At 34.7% G+C, this 21,775-nt stretch overlaps 5 protein-coding genes across 12 annotated transcripts; 2 read left to right on the top strand and 3 right to left on the bottom strand.

The window, feature by feature from the left end:
• Positions 1-70: 70 nt before the first annotated feature.
• Pp4-19c (protein phosphatase 19C) lies at positions 71-2,679 on the bottom strand. 2 transcript variants are annotated; one of them, XM_070660215.1, is made up of 6 exons: positions 2,383-2,679; positions 2,038-2,300; positions 1,792-1,944; positions 1,403-1,654; positions 770-1,008; positions 71-484 (listed from the first exon to the last, which is right to left on the bottom strand). In XM_070660215.1, the coding sequence occupies exons 2-6, from the start codon at positions 2,185-2,187 to the stop codon at positions 355-357; spliced, it is 924 nt and encodes a 307-aa protein (XP_070516316.1). In that variant the 5' UTR covers positions 2,188-2,300; positions 2,383-2,679; the 3' UTR covers positions 71-354. The 2 variants fall into 2 exon arrangements, with proteins under 2 accessions (XP_070516316.1, XP_070516317.1); XM_070660216.1 differs by having other exon boundaries at positions 2,387-2,679.
• A 228-nt stretch (positions 2,680-2,907) lies between these two features.
• Positions 2,908-10,807, top strand: LOC139104622 (protein abnormal spindle-like). 3 transcript variants are annotated; one of them, XM_070660202.1, is made up of 11 exons: positions 2,908-3,046; positions 3,189-3,388; positions 3,523-4,819; positions 4,901-5,099; positions 5,305-5,502; positions 5,600-5,754; positions 5,914-8,463; positions 8,644-8,828; positions 8,906-9,022; positions 9,227-9,446; positions 10,108-10,807. In XM_070660202.1, exons 2-10 carry the CDS (start codon positions 3,218-3,220, stop codon positions 9,437-9,439), a joined length of 5,085 nt encoding a protein of 1,694 aa, XP_070516303.1. In that variant the 5' UTR covers positions 2,908-3,046; positions 3,189-3,217; the 3' UTR covers positions 9,440-9,446; positions 10,108-10,807. The 3 variants fall into 3 exon arrangements, with proteins under 3 accessions (XP_070516303.1, XP_070516301.1, XP_070516302.1); XM_070660200.1 differs by having other exon boundaries at positions 9,823-10,807; XM_070660201.1 differs by having other exon boundaries at positions 2,959-3,075; positions 9,823-10,807.
• Positions 9,693-13,632, bottom strand: Mo25 (calcium binding protein Mo25). 4 transcript variants are annotated; one of them, XM_070660213.1, is made up of 8 exons: positions 13,033-13,630; positions 12,097-12,210; positions 11,866-12,033; positions 11,461-11,579; positions 11,217-11,385; positions 10,880-11,044; positions 10,390-10,494; positions 9,693-10,245 (listed from the first exon to the last, which is right to left on the bottom strand). In XM_070660213.1, exons 2-8 carry the CDS (start codon positions 12,187-12,189, stop codon positions 10,063-10,065), a joined length of 1,002 nt encoding a protein of 333 aa, XP_070516314.1. In that variant the 5' UTR covers positions 12,190-12,210; positions 13,033-13,630; the 3' UTR covers positions 9,693-10,062. The 4 variants fall into 4 exon arrangements, with proteins under 4 accessions (XP_070516314.1, XP_070516312.1, XP_070516315.1 ...); XM_070660211.1 differs by having other exon boundaries at positions 12,088-12,210; positions 13,033-13,629; XM_070660214.1 differs by having other exon boundaries at positions 12,097-13,632.
• A 450-nt stretch (positions 13,633-14,082) lies between these two features.
• LOC139104627 (abscission/NoCut checkpoint regulator) lies at positions 14,083-16,072 on the bottom strand. 2 transcript variants are annotated; one of them, XM_070660209.1, is made up of 6 exons: positions 15,794-16,072; positions 15,498-15,697; positions 15,155-15,389; positions 14,932-15,078; positions 14,768-14,869; positions 14,083-14,621 (listed from the first exon to the last, which is right to left on the bottom strand). In XM_070660209.1, exons 1-6 carry the CDS (start codon positions 15,839-15,841, stop codon positions 14,313-14,315), a joined length of 1,041 nt encoding a protein of 346 aa, XP_070516310.1. In that variant the 5' UTR covers positions 15,842-16,072; the 3' UTR covers positions 14,083-14,312. The 2 variants fall into 2 exon arrangements, with proteins under 2 accessions (XP_070516310.1, XP_070516311.1); XM_070660210.1 differs by having other exon boundaries at positions 15,498-15,624.
• Positions 16,073-16,128: 56 nt separating this feature from the next.
• Positions 16,129-21,387, top strand: LOC139104625 (zinc finger protein 287). Its single transcript, XM_070660206.1, has 14 exons — positions 16,129-16,469; positions 16,870-17,137; positions 17,215-17,336; positions 17,420-17,535; positions 17,617-17,759; positions 17,822-17,990; positions 18,126-18,513; positions 18,664-19,004; positions 19,122-19,468; positions 19,583-19,656; positions 19,726-19,942; positions 20,038-20,207; positions 20,421-20,693; positions 20,806-21,387. Exons 1-14 carry the CDS (start codon positions 16,335-16,337, stop codon positions 20,989-20,991), a joined length of 2,949 nt encoding a protein of 982 aa, XP_070516307.1. The 5' UTR covers positions 16,129-16,334; the 3' UTR covers positions 20,992-21,387.
• Positions 21,388-21,775: the final 388 nt, after the last annotated feature.

Raw genomic sequence — 21,775 nt, 5'->3', positions numbered from 1 at the left:
TCTGTTGATTTCGGTTTTTACCTCTGAAAATCTTCTATGCAATTAAATTAATAGAAGATGTCACATGACGTCAACGTAAATCGGCGAGTTTTATTTTGTTATACATTCATTCCTTACAGACATTCTGTCACAATTTCGTCCCAAAATGTGTGATAAACAATTTAATTAAATTACAAAAATTATATCATAAAAAGTAATAATAAATTGTCTTCTCAGTGATCGGTCATTCATTTTTAGTTATTTCTTTTCATAATAAAAACTCGTTTAAGACAGAAACAAACGGAGAAAGGAAGCAAATATTGCTCAAATCAGACACAATTTTGATGATTTTTTTTGTACTCTACGACGGCTTATTTATAAAAAGTAATCGGCTTGTGGTTTCTTGCTAGGTATTCCGCGGCTTTCCTGAGGTGCCGCTTCAAATATCGTAAAGTCTCTCTGTAGATGCTCATTTAGTTCCAATATTGCAGCTACATTGCCACATCTGCAATTAAAAGATTAATATTAATTTAATTTTTTATGTGTTAGTAATTACATACTTTAAAAGGATAAAATATGTCGGAAAATAAAACCTAGCTTTCTGCCTGAAATTAAAGACAGGGATAAGAACAAAATGTAAAAAAATTTACTGCTACAAATTAATCAATCATAAGTAATTATACGTTCAACTTTAAGGATTGCTGTATATGTCTAATTGATAAGTAATAATTAATTAGTCATACAAATATTTTACAAGAAAAAGAAAAATAAGAATACGAATATTACGTACCGATAACAATAATTTGGCGCAGACCAAACGGTCAATACAGTCTCGTTAAAGTGCCATTTGTAGCCTTCCATTACTAACTGATGAGCTCTACATATCATATCAATATCATTGGCGGAATTGAACTGCGCTACTACGTCGCTGCCGAAAAGATAACCGGCACCGCGTGGTGACACGCCCCAACCTTGGGTATCTTCAGGATCTGACCACAGTAAATCACACATTGGCCCATCATGAGGAACCTGTATTAAAATGAAAGATTTTAAATTTAAAAAAAAATCAATTTCTCATTGCTCTTAGAAATAATAAAATTGTATTTTTAAATTAAATTCTTACAATTAAAATATCCTATTCTGAGAAAAATAAATCGCAAGATTAAAAATAAATTAATTAAATTAAAAATTACAATTAAAAATAAATTAAACAAGTTAAAAAAAAATTAATTTTTTCTAAAGAGATTAATGTAAAAAAAATTATATTCTTAAAAGTAAAAATTTTATTACAATTTGTTTCACAGACTTTCTTCCAAGTATAAGCTAGTCAAATATTGTCATTATCATATTAAAACAGACATTTAATCTCATTCTATTGTTGTCATTAAATAATTATGATAAGAATGTGATAAAAGATACTTACTTCTTGCTTTCTGTCAATAGTCCGAATTTGGTCTAATGTTTGAATACTAGGTGACAATCCACCATGAACACAAAAGATTTTGCCATCAATAATGGCAGATAGTGATAAATAATCGAATATTTCTGTGCAATATCGCCACACCGTTATACTTCCATATTTGCGTAAGCATTCATCATAGAAGCCATAAACTTGTGTTATCTGTCGTGATTCATGATTTCCTCTTATCAATGTGATTCTATCAGGATAACGAACCTGTGGCAAGATACAAACTGTAAAATAATATTACAATACCAATACTATTAACTTAATTTTTAATTTAATTCCCAGTTATCTTCTTTGTAATCCTTATTAAAATATTAAAAATGACTAATCTCTACATTTTGACATACCTTTAATGCCAGTAAAAGAAGAAATGTTTCAACACTATAAAAACCTCTGTCTACAAAATCTCCCATAAAAAGATAATTTGTTTCTGGCACATCACCCCCTACTTTAAATAGCTCCTTCAAGTCATAAAACTGTCCATGAATATCTCCACAAACCTAAAAAATATATATTGTAAGCTTTAATGTAAACTTTAGTACCAATAATCAAACAATGTAATGTTAACAAAAAAAAAAAATAAAGACAATTACCGTAACAGGTGAATCTACACGTTGTACATTACTCTCCTCAATCAAAATTTCTCGTGCCTTTGCACACAGGGCTTTGACCTCTGCTTCCTTGATAATTTCGCACTTTTTCAGCTGCTCAATTTGACGATCCAAGTCACTGGATTCTGCCATCGTATGGTACTAAATAAGACTGAGGTTCCTCGCCGGAAAGCGTAGCCCGTACGAGGCCTCGAAACTTTGATCGACGCCTTACGGTTTGTAGAAAACGTGCAACTGAGGAATACCTGTCAGACAGACACAAGGTGTAATTAGATAACGGCGGCGGAGCGCGGAGAGCGCTTACACGACGAGACAAATGGCACGTACTCACGGGCTGTCCTCGTCGTCGTTCCTCAGTTTCGCTTCCGTGACTAACGCATCGGACGAGTAAACCACTACCGGATTGAATCCCTCTCGGTAGTAAAACTGTACGGATGAGATCGCGAATGAGGACTGTCTTGGGAAATAATTATTTCGTCGCGATCGTTCTAAATCCTAAGCCCCGATTCGGTCGCGATATGCACACTAAATTGTTTTAACATAAACACGGGGCTCGAGAAGGAGTGACGGCAAGCAATCTATCCGCGGGTGAACGATTCCCGATCCCGGCCGTCGTTGCCTGCTATTTCGGGTGCTAGCGAGGGCGGTGAGAGCAATTCTGGGGATTTACGTGCCTCACGCGAGGACCAATGAAACGTACAGTCATCCGCAAGTGATGGCTGCATCCCAACAGAAGATTGGTTGTTGCTAGTCTATCGCTTGCCACGCGTTTGCCGCCTTTTGCAAAACAATGAAATGTTTTCAGGAAGTGTTTTACGAAAATATCTCTAGACCGATCGATTAGAAAAAAGTTGGCAGTTCTGCTCGTACAGGTCACTCGCATACTCGTTCAAATTGAATCGCTTCAGATCCGTTATTGTTGAGAGGTGGTGCACTCGCCGATTTCTTTCCTTCGTTTGCTGCCTGTACGTGGATTTATTCTCGAGAGAACGTGAGTTAAGAACCGAAGCCACTGAAGATGTATGAAAATTGTGATAACATTATCAACACATTTTTCGTTAACATATTTATAACCACTATTGTGTTCTGTGACAAGTTTGACAATTGTATGTGATCTGTGATATATATTTCAGAATTGCAGTTTGCTGAAGGATTTTACGGGATGGACCCGTCTCACCCTGCGCCCGAAATTGAAAAGACAGAGAATGGGCTTCGTTACAGCGTGCTACTTGCCCCTTTCCAACCTCCAACAAGAATTGAGCTAGAGGCTAAGATAAACACTCAAATAGAATGCTGTTTAGATGTGATAAACAATGGTGACAAAACACTCAATGTATGAGGAATATATTTTTACATTTAATTATTTTTTTTTTACACATAATTACACAAATCTATATGTAAAAGAATAATTTTTTTGAATATTCTGACAATTTCTTTTAATTAATTTTATTTAATAATATTTTTTAGGTATCTGTAATAAAGACACCATCTGCAGAACGTGGAATTAATTTAAGTTTGTCCAAATTAGAGATTCAAGGACACAACAAAGGTACAATATATATCAAATGGTTGCCCAATGAAGCAGGATGTTGGAGAGATGTGCTTCAACTTACTGATAATAGAAGAATTAAATATGATGTTATCATAGCAACAACTGCTAAGAATGACAGGAAAGGTAATAAAACAAGAAGGTGCCTGAAAGCACCTCCATTATCAAACTCATCAAATTTTTCTATATCAATGAAAGAACCATTTTATCAAAATAATGTGCAGAAAAATCGAACCAATCAATTTCTAATGAATAATTATGAAACACAAATAAAACAAACTCAATTTAAATGTGAGAGTAATTTGAATAAGGAAAATATTTATAATAAAAATAGTGAAACAAAGATTAATACTTTGCAAGTAAAAGAAAATAAAATCACTGAACCATATAACAAGCCTGTTAAACTTGACAATATATCTGAGCAAAATGTAAATGTATGGAATGATGGTAGCATTTTGCCACAAAATTGGCATTCTTCAAATGAGTTGCAAAATATACGCAGAGCCACATATATTAAAGAAGATAAAGCTTGCAATAATTTATTACATGACGATATTGAAGAAACTGACGAAAATAAAGACAATGACAAAAACAAGGACCAATTTAACTTTTCCATACTTTTGAATAAATTTGCTCTTGCACCTGTAGATGTAATGACAAGTTCTTTTAAATCGGAAAAAAGAGAGTCGACGGAATCGATTTTACAGGCTGATAAGTATAGAACATTTAACATCAGTCACAGCCAATTTTTTGAGACGTCTGCAATTGACGATACAAAGCCTCGTGCTGATGCAGGACTTGTATTACAACCAGCAAGCTTGAACAATTTATCACCAATTAAGGCTGATGAACATTCTGTTACAAATAATATCAAGAGTTTAGTGTCGTCATCGCCAATTCAATTTCAGCATATATCGAAAGATTTTAATTCTCAAGCCAAGCATTTTACGGTAGACATAAATCCAAGTATACAGACACCTAATTGTGAATATTTTAGTTTTGAGGTCATTCCTAAAGTTCTAGTAGAAGATTATTCTAAAAAAACAGAAGATGTGTATATTGAAATTTCTCCACCAAAAAAGCATTTCCATGCTAAAACGCTATCTATGTCAGTATCAAAACTAAGCAATTCAACAATCAGCAGAATCACAAAAAATAATAACTTTTACGATAATAAAAACAGAAAGCAGTTACATCTAAGCATGTCCACCACAAGTAAGCTCTTAAATTAAAATTGATATTACGTTGTATAAATATAATTTTTACAAATTTTTAATCTATATATTAAAATTGCAGAAAATAATACAAAAAATATACCAGCGATTAAGTTAAACAAATTGTCCCTTGCTAAGTTGCGTAATACAAAGTGGCATAATCCATCATTTACTAGAAATTCGAGTTTAACAATAAAAGACGAAGAAGAATATTTTATTTACGAAACATGTGAATTAGACCCTTTTGCACCATCTACAACTACAGATCCATTTCTGAAAAAGTGAGTTGAACTCTGTAACTCGCGCAGATAAAATATTTTACTTTAATACTGTATAAATTCAAAATTATATTATCGAAAATTACACATATTATATTGTTTTAACGTCATTTTTATATAATTTTTTTATATTGAAAAATTTTTTTATCAAATTTAAAGATTGTGACATTAATTTATATATCTCTTAATACTTAATTTATTGCCACAGTATAGTGCATTACGACGAACAGTGGTTACTACAGCAAGAATTGGCGTTTACAAAATGGTTGAATGCTTTATTATCTTCGCCGGAAGATTTATCCGTTGATATTGAAACTGCTGTAGCGGACATCGGCAAAATATGGCAAACGTGCAAAGCGCAAAAGAATACTGTATTGGCAGAAACCAAGGAAGTTGTATCTGCTAGGTACACATTACATTAATAATATACAAATTTTCTAAAAATTTATTCTGATGATAATTGTTAGCCAATAATGATTATATCAACTGATAATTTTTTTCAGGTATCACACGAATACAAAATTAAACACATTACGGAAAGCTGCAAATGCCATGTTTAAACGCGACGAAATTACACAAGTTCTGTCACGTACTAATTCATATATTATTAAAGGAACCTTATGCATTAGATCGGATCGTAATCTTCATCGTGACATTGGTACGTCAAATTTTATATATATAATTTTTTTTTGTATTAAAATAATATACTGTTCAATCTTTTTTATTCAAAATTTTTTTTTATGTTGAAAGAAAACTTTAAAATAAAAAAATTTTGTGCATACATTATAATATTTTAAATCTAATGATTTGATTACAGGTTTGCAGAAACTTATATTGAGCTTATTTCTGAATTACAATCCTCTGTGGCTACGTATCGGCTTGGAAACCATATACAACGAGAGCATTTCACTACGCTCTAACAACGATATCATTGGCCTGACTCGCTTCTTACTAACAAGATTTTTTTCGGATCCGCGATTGACGAAAATGGCTGGTTATCACAAAACCGACCCGAGCCAAAAGTTTGTCACTCAGCTAAACCAATTTATTCTAAGGAAATTTCTATTTTTAGTATACTTTTTGGATTATGCAAAGCTGCATAAACTAATTGGTTACGACCCGTGCTTATTTCATAAACGCGCCCAGTATAAAGAGAGCCGCGAGATCTTACTAAGTTTCTCGCGTGAACTTCTAAGTGGCATCGGCGATATCACCAGACTACTACGAGGCCACGACTACGTACTTAATTATCGACAGACCCATATCGAAGAGTACGATTACGCGGTAGTGAATATTAGGCACGATTTAAGGGACGGAGTGCGACTGTGTCGCACAATGGAACTTATCACCGGCATTCGAGGACTGATCCAACGATGTCGGGTACCAGCGATATCACGTCTGCAAAAAGTGCACAATGTGGATATGGCATTGAATGCTTTGCGCCAGGCTGGCTACGTTCTCGAGGGTAACATAGACGCGAAGAACATTGCCGATGGCCATTGCGAAAAGACTTTGTCCCTTCTTTGGCAGATTATCCATAAATACCAAGCGCCACGGTTTGATCGAGCGGCACGTGTGATTCAGAAATGGTGGCGAGCATATTTCAGATGGTATATTTGTGTGAGAAATTATTTACACGTGCGTAAAAATCTGGCCGCAATAACAATCCAGCGCATATGGAGGCGTAAAAAATTACCATTTTTGCACATAAAAATTAACTGCAATCTTGAAGAACGGAAGAGGTACTTGTGCATTCGAACAGCTACGATACGGCTTCAGAGATGGTGGAGACAGGTGCGAGGAAACGCGAAGAAATTGCAAGAGGTAAGAAAGAAATACACGGCGATAATCACGTTACAAAGAAAATGGAGAGCTACGTTGATGATGAGACGGCAGCGAAATCGATATTGCGAGCTGAGAAATGCTGCGTTAATAATTCAAAGCCGTTTGAGAGCAACGCGAATCATGAAATTGCAACACTCTAAATATCTCTCGTACAAAAATGCCGCTATAAATATCCAAATCTGGTACAGATCTGTGAAAGTTATGCGAGAACAACGTGAATTATTTGTTCACAGCAAAAAGAACGCTCGTATTATTCAAACTTGGTGGCGGAAACATTTATTGGTCCGCAAAGCGCGCGCCGAATTCTTACTGAAAAAAGCTGCCGCGCGTAGCATCGAGAGATGGTGGATATGCGTGACCGACAGAAAAAAATATCTTTTGTATCGGAAAAGTGCTATTCTCATTCAGAAAACGTGGAGAACGTATCAAGCGTATAAGAGAGAAGTCGCTTGCTTGAAAATACAAACGTGGTGGAGAGCTGCGACGTGTTCGCGCAAGTATGGACTTCGCAAGTCCTGCTGTTTGAAATTACAACATTGGTGGCGCAGTGTCCAGGTTGCGAGAGTTCAACGCTTGGAATATCTACGATTACGGGAAGCGGCATGTGTTATACAGAAAAATTGGCGGATGAAAATGTTCATGAGAAATTACGTGAAGCAGCGGCGAGCAATTTTGTTAATACAATCATGGTATCGTCGCGCTAATTCAACGAAAGTAATCCGACAACGTTACTTGAAGATAAGATGTGCTGTGATACGAATACAAAATTGGTGGCGTAATGTTACGGTGGCTCGTCAGGAACAGAAGAGATATCTGCAACTTCGCGAAAGCGCTCTTTTCTTGCAAACTTATTGGCGTCGATGTATCTTAGCACGTACGGTTCGCCAGCGATATTTGACAAAGAGGAAAGCATGTGTTACTCTTCAATCTTGGTGGCGAATGATTAGAACGAAGAACGAGTACAAACGATACAGGACCTGCTTATTAAAAATGCAAAGAAGATGGCGAGCGAAGAAAATCGCTTGCGCTGCTAAGAGGGAATATCTTTTAACTCGCGCAGCCATCGTCGTACAAACACGATGGAGAACTTTAAAGGCGAGGAAACGGTTTATCGCTTTGCGTCAAGCTGCGGTAGTCATTCAATCGTATTACAGAATGAAAATTGCATTCGTTAAATATGAGACGGTCAAGTACGCAACATTAATTATTCAGACTTATTGGCGAGCCTACGTTGTTGGTAAAAAACAGAGATTACGTTACCTGTTGCTTCGCCAGGCAGCGATTATATTGCAACGCCGATATAGACAGAAGATCATGGAACGTGAAGAGCAATATTGGCAACAAAACGAGACTGATTTAACTGACACATATATGAGAGACGAATGCGAAGCTTCTCTGATGGATCCAAATGTTACCGCGAAGAAGCTCTCGTTTCAGGGCAATGATTTTTGGCAAGAAAAGATCAATCTGCTGCGTAGCTGCAACAGTGTTGGAATGCTACATTATTATTTGAACAACTTAGGTAAATAATTTTTACTTGAAGAGTATACAATAATAATTAAATTAATTATTATATTGTTTTTAGTGGCGATAATATTTTCAAAAAAAGTTTGGATAATTTTTTTTATTCTCTTTAAGTACGATTAATTTTTTGTCGTTCTCTTCTGACATAAGTAATAAATAATTTATGCTCACCGCACAGGTACCATAATGATGTTGAATCCGATCGCTTGTACCATTCTCTGCGAATTGAACGTGGCCGATGACATTTATAGTACAATTGCGCAGAACAACAGATCGCTGCCGTGGATGAAGGTCTGCTTGAGATCATGCAGCATATTGATTACTTTGACAAAGTACCCCGTTACTAGAAAATACGTTCTCAAAGTAAGTTAAAAAAAACCGATGGTTTATCTTTTTTATGATATACAAATTATTAAAAAAAAATGTTTACTGTTCATTAGAAAAAATACGCATTGGTGTTAGTAAAGCTTCTGAGTGGCTCGTTGAAAAACAAGAAGATCTTTCTGTATTGTGCCACTTTAATATGGTTGCTTAGTCAGGATGAAGATTACTTGAAGGTACAACTTACTAAATAAAGCTGAAAATAATGTTGAGATTTGATTACTTTTATAACATTTATCTTGTGCTCCATATATTTTTAATTTTCTAGTTTCTTAAAAAAGTTTTTTAATTTCTTCTGTAATAAATGTTTATTTATAAATATTTGTAGAATTTTGTATGTATGCTTAAATAATTTTTTAACTTTTTCCTACTCTTTACAGGCTATAATAATATGTCCAAAAATAAATTGGCTGATAAAAAGTATTCAACGAAAAGTACTGAAGGACACTGAAGTGGCAAAATTGGAAACATATAAGGACTGGGAAAAATTATATCCCAGTCGCGAACCTGATCATACTGTTACAAAGAAATCGCGCTTATTTACTGATATGAGTCATGCCATTGTAGCTATTGCTAAAAGACTATCGATGTAATAATAAGGTAAATTATATTCATTACATTAACAACAATTCTATTATATTATTATTTGAAATTGTTAATTAATCGTTACCAAATTTTAAATTATAAAGTTATAAGAAACTATAAATCTAAATTTTTTAAGAGCATTAAACAATGCAAAACTAAAAAAAAAAGTCCTTTAAAAAATATTTTTTACGTACATATTTGTGAGTTTCAAAATATAATAAAGTCAAAGAACTGACAGTTAAGCAACCAAAGTCGCAAAAATCAAGACAATTAAGTTTTTATTCTGCTTTAATAACCGACTCATTCCTAAAAATGTGGCAGAACGCTGGCATCGACGACAACTCGATCTGCATATTGTACAATAAGATATAAATGTAATTTTTATTTACAGTGAATTATTTACTCACAAATAAAATTAATAATAATATAATAATAATAATGCCGGCATATGATGATGACAATGGTAATAACGATGATCGTAATGACGATGACAATATGACAGTGACAATGATAAATTATAACTATATAATAGTGATAAAACCGTAATTAGCAACAGCAGCAGTAGACTCTAGTAATAATGATTGTAGTGGTAGTTAGTCGTAGCGGTAGCAATAATTGTATTTTCCTTGACTTAATTATCATGTACAGACTTAAGTTCTTTAATCTGTTTAATCAGATACGCCTTCTCGTCGTTAAATTGCTCGTCCTCGGAACGATCCGTGTGGAAGCGCGTCAGGAATTCGATCAGCTTTTCTTGATTACGGAGCAATATGTCCAGAATGGGTTTCGGTTTATTAGGATTCGCCACAAATACCTAGACACAATTAGAAGAGAACACATTTAATTTTTCATTCTGTCTTTTACTGGAACCATTTTTTACAAAAAAAAAAAAAAAAGATACAAGAATTTAATACCAATGGGTACTTTTAATTTAAATTTAAATTAAGCGCTGTCGTACCTTGAAGACGTGGAAAGCCTCAAATTGTATATTGCGAGATTTCTCTTTCAGCATGTTCATCATTAATTTTAAATTATCTGGATTTGATATATATCGCGTCATAACCTGCAACAGTTGCAACATCAGAACCAATTCCAATAATAGGTAGTCATTGCTTGCCAATAGCAATTCTTACGAATGTAACGAGAAAAAGCATGTCGGAACTGTTTCAATATTATGTCGCTCTTAATTATACGACATTTATTGCAATGTATTTTTAATTATCGATTATTATTATTATATTATATTTAATATACGAAATTAAGCAATTATTACTGTTTCTACAAAAATTCTTTTACATACGAACATTTTATATATTAACTGTTTATAATTAAAAAAAATATGCTGATAAAAAAATATCCTCTTTTTTTTTAACATATATTGTTTAAATTATTTATAAACCAAAATGTATTATTTAGATATGTTGTTTGTGACAAAATCAAATACTTACCGTAAAATTGTGTCTATCGAGCAATAGCTCACCCAGCAGTTTTAAACTCTGTCGTCGTGTTACATAGTTCTCTGAATTGAGTAACCTCTGATAATGCGAGAAAACTTTATCGTAATGTATCTCTAAAAATTCGGCGCTGAGTATTTTGTGCCTTGTAAGTAGTTCCTTAAAAAATCATAAGTCACTTGACTTATATTGAAACATAATATTAACGATATAATAAATAAAATATTTTTTTTTTTTATAGAAACTGTAGGAAAAGATCGTAGTAAAATCTGAATAAAAAGAGGAATGTTATTTTACATTTGCTTTTAAATATAGAACATAAACTACATACTTTAAACGTAGAGAAAGCGTCAGACGCGATATCGAACGTAGAGACTTCAACATATCTAAAGAAGTTGTAAAAGTCATCCGAGTAAATCATGATCTTGGCCAAAGCTTCATATCTCGCGCATTCTCGCAACATTGTGCCGCAGTTGAGTGCTATATCTTGGTGCTCGTAACTGCAATATAAAGTGTATTCAATGAAGTATCCTTTCCTGTTACATCTGACAATGTATAAAGGAAAAGAAACCCACCCAGACATAAGTGTAAAAAGAATTTCAGGTTTGGTACATATATACTCTACGGTGGGTGATCTAGTTCCGATCTGTCTCCGTAGAATGTTATTAAAGACCTGTGCAACATCCTTTTTTCCCTTAATTAGGAATAAAAAAAAATTAAATCCAACCAACCGTTATTAATTGGTGTTAAGTAATGCTGTTATTTCATTAAATATTATTTCATACATTAAAATAATTTGCGTAATATTAAATATTACTCTAAAATTACAACTTTTCTTACGTCCTAGGCAAACACTAATTAGATAAAAAAAATAAAAAAAAAAAACACTTCGGGATTTAATAATAATTCATATACATACACTTTTCTCTTTGGCAAAAAATATTCGTTCGGATTGTTTTTCATGTATATTGAAGGCGTACCTCAAAGTCGATGCGACTCAAATTTTGCACGAGCAAAAGTAGCAGATTGCTGTTGTACAATTCCTGGGCCAATTGTGCCACCACAATGTCCGCTTGCGGTTCTGTCTCGGCCGTGCCATACAGCATGTTTTTAATGTGCACAAGATTCTTGCTTACATCTTCTTGCGCCTAAAAGGGGATGTATTTCATCGTAGAAACCGACGTGTATCCGCAACAACATACCTTCTCTACCTTCTTGTCCCCGCGCTCCAATGCGTTTACCGCCTCCTTCAGAGCCTTCACCACTTCCGCCGGACTCTTTTGGGACTTTCCAAACAGAGGCATGTTTTCTTAGAATGTATGCACCTTGTGGTATACACCCAAAAAAAAGAAAGTTCTTTATTATTACACAACCGGAGAGTTTTTTGAAAAATGTTTATGACGCCTGAAAAATGATTGCAAGACTATCGTGACTGTTGTTCACGCGAAATTTGACAGAAAGCAATATATAATGATAAATTTAAACCAATATATTGCTGTGCACGAAAATAGATGGTACAGATACGTATATACGCATATATATATTAATATGCTGAACAAGTGTGAATGCAAGTTATTTCTATCTTTGCACTCAGTGTGCTTTGAATTGATTGCACAGTAAGAATGATTTTACGAAACGAGATACATGTAGAGAACACAATTTCATCGTGACAGCTTTGCACGACACAGTAAAGGACTCTGTTTTGGTCAGGGACTGGCTTCCTAAGGAACTCCGCGAGTGATGCAAATGTCGTCTACCTCTGGACCTTTACGAGTCTCACATGATTAAAAAATCATTCGTACCGATGACAATGCATTAACACCGGAGTGACTGGTGCTCTCATCTCGATCTACAGAGAAGCCACGGAGGAGAGAAAGGTTGTCTACACCAAGGCAATTTAATCTCGAAAGATGAGCGTTTGCCGAGCGTCACCTGATCGGAATAACGGAGCAAGAGGCCGGAAACGAGGTCGCGGCAGAGTTTGCGAGAATGCTCAGCCTGCGAATAACAAGCGAAGATTCGGGAGTGGACAGCGTGGTCGACGAGCGATCGACAACGGCCGAGGGACTCTCAAAGGGAACGGTTACTGGTTGCGTGAGCGCGAGGTTACGAGGCCACGGATTCTAACCTAAAATACGACCGCTTACCATGCAAAGGAGGTCCGAGCGGGGTTGAAAGTGTCTCGCTCGCGGCTCGGACCGTGTGCATACAAACGTGGGTTACGAGGACGTTGGTCCTGGGTTGACGCGGCGGCGATGGCGAGCGTGACGAGCCTGCAATAATCGCCGTGTGTGTGTGCGTGTCACATCAGACGTCTGGTATCTGGTGTGCGCTCAACAGGCCCAACGGGTACGACGAAACGATGCACGGTGACCCTCTTCGTCCCTCGTCGACGAACGGTGGCAACTCTTTATTTGCGGAGTTATCGTTAGGTGCGCGGCTTCGACACGACGTATCACGCGTACGCACGTACGTACGTATATATCTACGAAACGAGTGAGGTGAGTCACGAGACCCGCGGCGCGACCGCCAAGGTGCTCGCGAGGACTCCACCGGGCGCGAGCTTCGTGGCCGCGGCTTGTCTCGCTGAATCGCACGCTTCTTGATCGTTCCTTTTTTAATCGTGCCGAGGGCGTCGAGGCGAGGAGGCGAGCGTCAACAGTTGACGTAGCCACAAACAGATCCGGCGGTGGGTGCTCTCGACAGTCTCGACTTCGGCTGATACTAGACCGGGTTTACAACGGGCGCAGCTTCAATTTTAAGCCTCAATTCAGTCTTAAGGTTTATCCAGACATCTGATTTCCACAGGTGCCGAAGCATATGCGTAAAATAAATGATTGGCCAAAATAAGCTAACTTTCTTATGGATTTGCCAATGGGCCAATATCAATTCTTTTATATGAATGCTTAGGCATACGTGCAAGTTGTCTGAATGGACCCTTAATGTGTGACGTAATATCGGAATATTGTCGCCAAGTAACGTTTTAAATTTTCTATCTGCTCTCACCGCAGTTCTCGAGAGCGAAATGTTATTAATTTTTGTTCCTGAAATAAACAATTTTAAAACTAATAAATTAGAGAAAATAACTCTAATTCTGCTCATTTATAAAGAACGTTTTTACAAGCACAAACGCAGCATGATTTATGTCCGACTATATTCATATACGAGTGTTAATGATCGTATTTATATTTGTTATATATATATATATATATATTAAAAACAAAAAATTAACAAACTTAATTAATTAATAATTGCAACTACAAAACACAGCCAAAGCGAGTGACAAGTTTAATTTCAATTTTCAGAGATTAAAAAAATTGTCAGCATTAAGCAAATAATAAAATGTTTTAATTATTTTGTTTGTCAAGCAATTCCTACTTTAATCTTGTGCGCGCATCTCTGAAAAAAAGTTTCCATACAGTAATTATCAATGATTGTTCTTCTGACTATCTGATGTTAATAGTTTATGTATGAGACTCATCTTTGCAGAGGACAATTTATCTCTATCCTTTTTGATAAAACAAATTGCCTTGTGCTTGTCAGTCATTTCACTTTCATCATGAGAACTCTCAAAACATGAAAGACAGTAAAGATCACCCGTGCAACCTCTGCATTTGTACAAATCCGATTCATTCCCGGTCCGCGAGCACATAACACATTCATTTTCATTTTCATCTTCATCCTCGTCTTCAATTTTATTTTCATCTTCTTCCTCATATTCAGCATTTGGTGGAGTCTAATTTCAACATAAATTTTATGTAGAAATTAAAATAAGTACTTATTGAATTTAAATATACGATTATATATTATAAAAATATAATTTAACAGAGAATGCACAAATTTATCTATTTTTTTATTTATTAATTATTCATAAAAACATACCTCTATTTCCATTGCTGAAATCTTGTTCATTAATTCATTATCATCATTTGTAGAAATACTTAACTCCTTGTAAATATCCATCCTGTTTTTGCCTTCAAAATGCTAAAAGGAATAAAAAGAATTGTTACAACTGTACTTTATGTTTTACAATTTTATCCACTTACTGTTTTATCCCCATCTCTTAACAAATTAAGCCTCTCTTGAATATCTTTGCAAAAATTGCTACTTGAAGGTAGCTCTATTTGTGCAAGATATTCTTGAATTAAATCATCTGCTTTTTCTTTATCTGTTCTAGTATCCACTTGATGTATCTGTAATAAACAATTTGATAATAAAAAAAAAGTAATCCATATAGTGTAATTTTATTTATATATTCTATTGACATACATCTATGCCATTACTTCCACCAGCTTCTAGATTTTGATCCTTTAATAATGCCAATCGTTGTTTTATTTCCTCAACAGTAGGCAATGAAATATCTTGCTCCTCATCTTTCAGTTTTTGTAATCTATCTGCAATCTGTTGATCAGCTGGCTCTAATCCCATCTTGAGCTTGTCCCATTGATTTGCACGTTTATATATTACAATTGGAGGTTTTACTGGATTTTCCAACAAATCCAATCTGCAATAAAATAATTCAAGTTAAAAAAAAAAATTATATATTGAAATATATTTAAACACAGCAGTTAAGTTGCTTGCAAATATTCAATAGAATATTAATATCTCATACTTCATAGTAACATCAATAGGCGCGAGTGGTTCCTTGTTTGTGTTAAGCATGGGATGATCATCTGTAGGACTTGACTCATTCATCTTGTTTAATTTATTGTTACAACGTCCACAAACCTTCTTTTTCCCTACATTAGGAATATCACATTTATATTTAAGACATTTGCTACAGCAAGAATAGCCACAGCCTGGGCAGCCAATCTATGTGCATAGCAAAATAAATTAATAAACACAAAATATTTTAGCAGTGCTTTAAGTCTGGCAAATAAAATCATTGAAATAAAAGTGAACACTCACGTCTTTTGTGAAGAACGAAAATTTTACTTGGCACGTATTGCAAGACATTCCTTTAATTCGTTACCGATACATCTTTACCTTGACAGGAATAATTGCGCAAATAATTTTCCATCGAAATATTTCGAAAACTGCTACTGACGGCTACTGAAAGATTTTGACAGTTCTTCGCATTACTTTCAATATTGGTTTACGTTTCTATGAAGTATGCGCAAGACGATGAATCATCAGTGACGACGGTGGTCATGTTAGGGAAGTTTATTAACAACGGGATCGCCATTAGAATCGTTGGATATGTTACTAAGCGAGAACCGTGGAGGTCAACCTAACCTTTAACGCAATCCTCCCTACTTTCTACTTCTCCAGCGTTAGGAACAGAAAATCGTGCGAGTTCATGCGGCGTTGCATGTAACGTAAACGTGCGTCGTATTCAGATATTATCGATCTCCGATGAATTGATAGCGTTCCTTACTTTTTGTATACCTAAATTGTTTTCGGGGGAGATAAACTGAATTTCGGTGCGTCGTCTCGACCGGATAAGAATATGGGCGACGTGCATCTGTACGACTCGACAATTTGTCGACTGTGCGCAGGGGACAACGGCAACGAACATCTGTTCGTCAACGAGGACGGCGAGTCGGATCTCTGCTCGCTCGTGAATCGCTACTTGCCACTCAAGGTGAGGCACTACGTTTTCAAAGCGTCGATCAAACGGATTACAACTTGATTTCCTACTACAAAATTTTGTGTTCCTTAAGAAGCTACTGCACTGATCAAATGCTCATCGTTTCTAGGCTGCTTGTTTGACCGCTCGATTATTTTATTCTGCATTTTTACCTTTTCTTATTTTTCTTTGTTTCTGGACACAATATATGATTATGATACAATTGCAATTTGCATGCTGAATACTGCCTGTTATTTTCAGATTATTACTTGGATTCATTCAGAGATTTACAGTTTGTTTATTGATACTTTGACTATTTTGTACATTAATATTGAAATATTTATATAATAAATTGTTAACTATATTTGTCAGTATGATCATATGTACTCAGGAATTGTAAATTTTTCAATTTAAGATTTATGACGATGGGAAACTACCTCGGACAATTTGCCCTGGCTGTAATATTCAATTGGAGGCAACAGCACAGTTTTTTGATTTACTGGTGGCTGGCCAGAACAAAATACGTGAACTCTGGAAACAGCAAACAGAACAGCAGCGAAAAACGGAACGTTTACGTAATAAAAAAGAAAATGCGGGTGATTTTGGAGCGGAAGAAATAGAAGGTGATAGTATGGTTGAATATGATGAAGATGAACAGGACAAACAGCAAACAGTTATTAAAAGTAATACTTTTTTTTTACATTATGTAAAATGTTTTATGTAACATTAATGTTATTATGTAACATTAATATTATTTTAGTTATGCCAGATGGATCTATGTATGCAGCAGAACATGAAATGAGTTTGCAAATGGAAGGTTTGGATAAGCCAAGGAGAAAACGTGGACGTCCACCCAAAGCACAGACAGATGCAGATTCTATGGTTTGCATAATAAATTTTTGCTATATTTACTATGTTTTGTGTTATAATTCTTAATATAAGTGCATATTTTAATTATATTTAAGGCAACAAAGGAGAATTCTACAGAAGTTGTAAGTCAGGGAGAAGAGGATAAACAGGAAGAAGAAGAAGAATTAGATGGTGATGGTAGACGCAGAAGAAAGCGTAAAGTTCCTAAAAGGTATTCTAGTATTTGTACAAAACATTACAAAAATTTGTAAATTATAATTTAAAATTATTAATTATTGGCGATCTCACACAGATTTTTAGAAGCAGTACAGGGAAAGGAATTAGAAAAAATATTTAAAGAGGAAGGTGTAATTGATGAAGAAGATAATGATAATTCTGAATTATTTGATGATCCAGAAAACTTAGTAAAATCTTCCAATCAAGATGGTCAAGAAGGTATAAATTATAAAAATAAAATATCAAACAAATTTAATTACATGTTTAATGATATTTTGCAGAAGTAATAGGTCATCTTGAAACAGAAGAAGGTACAGACTTGGGTGAAGTAGTAATCGTGAACCGTGGACGAATACGACCAAAATCAAAAGTGCGCCGTCGGCAAAATAAATTTACTTGCACACTTTGCGGCAGAGGTTTCCTACAACGTAGCAAATACTTAGTACACAAGTAATATTATTTTCTATACAAAACACTATTATTTATTTTAATGTATTTATATTTTTAATTTTCAAAAATTGTTATTAAAAATATCTTAGATGCGTATTTTGCTTTTAAACGAAAATTTTTATATTTTATTATTAGGAGTTTTCATACAAATAACAAGAATGAATGCGCAGAATGCAAAAAGGTATTTGACAGTAAAGAGAATTTAAAATTGCATCAAGAAAAGACTCAACACAATTCAAGTTCTACCAAAGAAAATGTCCAAGTACAAGAGTCACGTGAAACGCACAAGACAGAGCAAGACAACACGGCAAAAACTCTTCCTACGGCAAAATCTCTCGAAGTAACAGATAACTCCAAAAATACGATTTACAAGTGCGAGAAATGTAACAAGCAGTTTGGATTAAAACAAGAACATGAATTACATATGGTATTAGTGCATGAACAGCCGAAATTCACCTGTAATACCTGCAATAAAAGTTTTTCAAATCAATCGGATTTGAAAATGCACATACCAACGCACGGGGTTCGTATTCTATATAAATTATAACAAGACATTAATTTGAAAATTATTTCAGAGATATCTAAGACTTTTTTAAATATTTTGTACAATTTTTCTGTTTAAAATAGCTCATAATATTTCTGAATGTTCTTAAATGTTTAAATAATATTCCAGAAAATTAAAGAAAAAAGTAACCCGTATCCATGCAATATCTGCGGTAAGGTTCTAAACCATCCGAGTTCAGTTTTATATCACAAGGAAGCCGAGCATAATGACGGGCGTCGTTTTGTTTGTAACAAATGCAACAAAAGTTTTAAACATAAACAGTTGCTTCAGCGACATCAACTGGTGCACTCAGATAGTCGTCCGCACGTTTGTAAATCCTGTAACGCTAGTTTCAAGACAAAAGCAAATTTGATTAATCATCAGTCCACTCATACGGGTCAGAAAAAATATCAATGTGAGATTTGCAATCAACAATTTGCACACAAGACTAGTCTCACTTTGCATTATAGGTAATTTAAAATATCAATTATTTTTTATGTACAAAAAGTCTATAATTTCTATTTTAAAAATGCAGAAATGCATTATTGATTAAAAGAAATATCTTGAAAGTTTATGATACATTTTAGATGGCATACTGGTCAAAAACCGTTTAAATGTAAAGAATGTGGCAAGAGTTTTTCACAGAATGGCAATTTGCAAGAGCATATACGTATTCACACTGGTGAAAAACCGTACAGTTGCGATTTTTGTGGTCGGAAATTTACCACATCGTCGCAATTCAAACTACATGTAAAACGGCATACCGGCGAGCGGCCGTGGAAATGTGAATTTTGCTCGAAAAGCTTTTTGCATAAGGATACATGGAAATGTCACGTGCGCCGACATAAAGGGGAACGTCCGTTTCAATGCAGCGAATGCAACCGTGGGTTTACGGAGCAGTGGGCGCTGAAAAAACATATCCGCTTGCATACCGGTAATTAAAAATGATAAATTATTTTAAATAAAAAATATAGTAAATATTAAAATATACGTTTATCTTCGTTTAATTTCTATAATTATAAGATATCAATTAATTTTTTTTTTGCAGGTGAGAAGCCTTATTCTTGCGACGTGTGCGGTAAAGCTTTCGCCGATTGTTCAAATCTGACAAAGCACAAAAAGGTACTGCAATAATTTCCCTTTTTTAATTTTGTCATCGGTAATTAATAATGTAACTATTAATTTCTACAGGTACATAGAGATAGAACGCTAATTGAGGTGAGATCCGAAGGTTCTTCGATCGGCGAGGTATGGGAGATTTTACCAACTTCACGAGGAACTGGCGAACAAACGTTCAATACTCAAATGATAGCTACTGAAGAGGCGTCCAATGATGAGATGCAACAAATTATTTACGTATCTTATCAAGATTCTAACGAGCCTAATCAATCACAAACATTGCATTTGGGTAAATAAGCAATTATAATTAAAATTTGTTAATTATGTATAGTTAATTGCTAACTTTAAATTAATTGATCAATTACATTAATTATGGAAATTTAGTTGACGCAAACATGGTCAAGAACAAAGATGAGATAGCCGTGAACACAAATTCTCTGTCACGTTTGGATATGGGAAACAGTGGAATTATTACCAATAAAATTATAAACAACTCGGCAAACAACGCAAAACAATCAGAGATTGAATTATCGGAATCAGATTTACAGTTGCAAGTAAGAAAGACAGATTCTTAATTTTTTTATTAGACATTAAAAAATGTATCAGTTTTATAAATTGCATGTTTATTTTATCATTTGTTTAAACTGTTTTAGCTTATTAAATTGTAATCAAAAATTTATATTTTCGTCTTATTAGCGAATTTAAGATTAAATAGCTGTAATTTATTAGGTGATATAATTTTATATTTAAAATGTTAAATATGTTAGATTACAGACGAACACGGAAATCCAATTCCATTATCTATACAAGAGGCTCGGCAACTTCTCTCGCAAGGACATTTTGTTAGCCACGTGAACGACAATCAAATTATCAGAGTCCACCCTGGAATGTTCGCGCAACAACTTCAAGCGTTAAATATTCACGTCGACGAAGATACTATGGAAGAAAATGGAATTATGGTACGTTCAAATACAAGCAAGAACATTGAAGCAATGTCGTCAATTCAAGCCGACGCGGAAGCAATCGTCCAAGCACTTGAGGTAATTTTAATTTTAGTAAAAATAATAATAAAATGGTTTCTTTTAGTGGACGTTACATATTTTTTAATTTAACAAATTCAAAAAATATTAAATTTGATAAAATATTTTAAAGGACGAGGATACTGACGCCACGGCAGTTGCAACGATCAATCAACTGGGAAGTATCGAGCAGGCTGAACTCGTGGATGGTGAACAAGCGATCGAATTCACAACTCAGGATGGACAGAAAGTTCGCGTCTTAACGTCGTATCCCGTCGATCCATTGCAACTCGCTTCAGAATATTTAACTATTGTGTAAAAGTAACATTAGATACATTCATGATTGATATCTCTGGCAAATATTTTTTTTTATGTCTAATTGGATTTGTAGAGATTTATAAACGATGCAGAAAATTCTAAAAGACTGTTCAATATCTTGTTACATTTTCGATTCTATACATTAAAACATGATTTGCTGTTTATAGTGGTTCTGAAAATGTCATTATAATTAAATAATCTATGGTCAACGACGTGTTATCAGTTCAAGAGATTCGATTATAAACTACGAAAAAAAAAAAAAATCATGCGACTTACCAATCTGCATGAGCTTCAGCGGAGTTGCAAAGTTCTGCCGGTGACTGTAACATAAAAAGGAAAATATTAATGTAGACATGGCAGTTAGTTAATAAGATTAATAAAAAAAAAAGTAAAGGTTTTTTTTAATAAAGATTTTATTTAAAAAAATTGGTGCTTACCTAAAAGTTGCTCCGCCGATGCAGGATGCCCGTCCCGGGCCTGCTCCTCCTCTCAGATGGGACGTGTCGAGTCATTCTTCCGCGCACTGGACACTCACGAACGCGCCCGGATCAATTATTATCGCGAAAATTATTTAACACTTTCGCACGTAATTTTTCGGCACTCCCGTAAAAAGATAATTGTATATACAAAACGTCCGACAACTAGCGGCACACCCGAAACGACCGACGAACCGGCTGCGGTTCGTGTAATCTGATATCGGCGTGCGGCACTTTAATTTAGCATGTAATTTTAATTATACGATGTAATTATAGCACTTTTTATACAATAGGGACACAATATTAGTT

This window comes from Cardiocondyla obscurior, linkage group LG08 (genome assembly GCF_019399895.1).
Source record: "Cardiocondyla obscurior isolate alpha-2009 linkage group LG08, Cobs3.1, whole genome shotgun sequence".
Classification (NCBI taxonomy): Eukaryota; Metazoa; Arthropoda; class Insecta; order Hymenoptera; family Formicidae; genus Cardiocondyla; species Cardiocondyla obscurior.
This window is presented reverse-complemented; position numbering and strand designations above follow the sequence as displayed.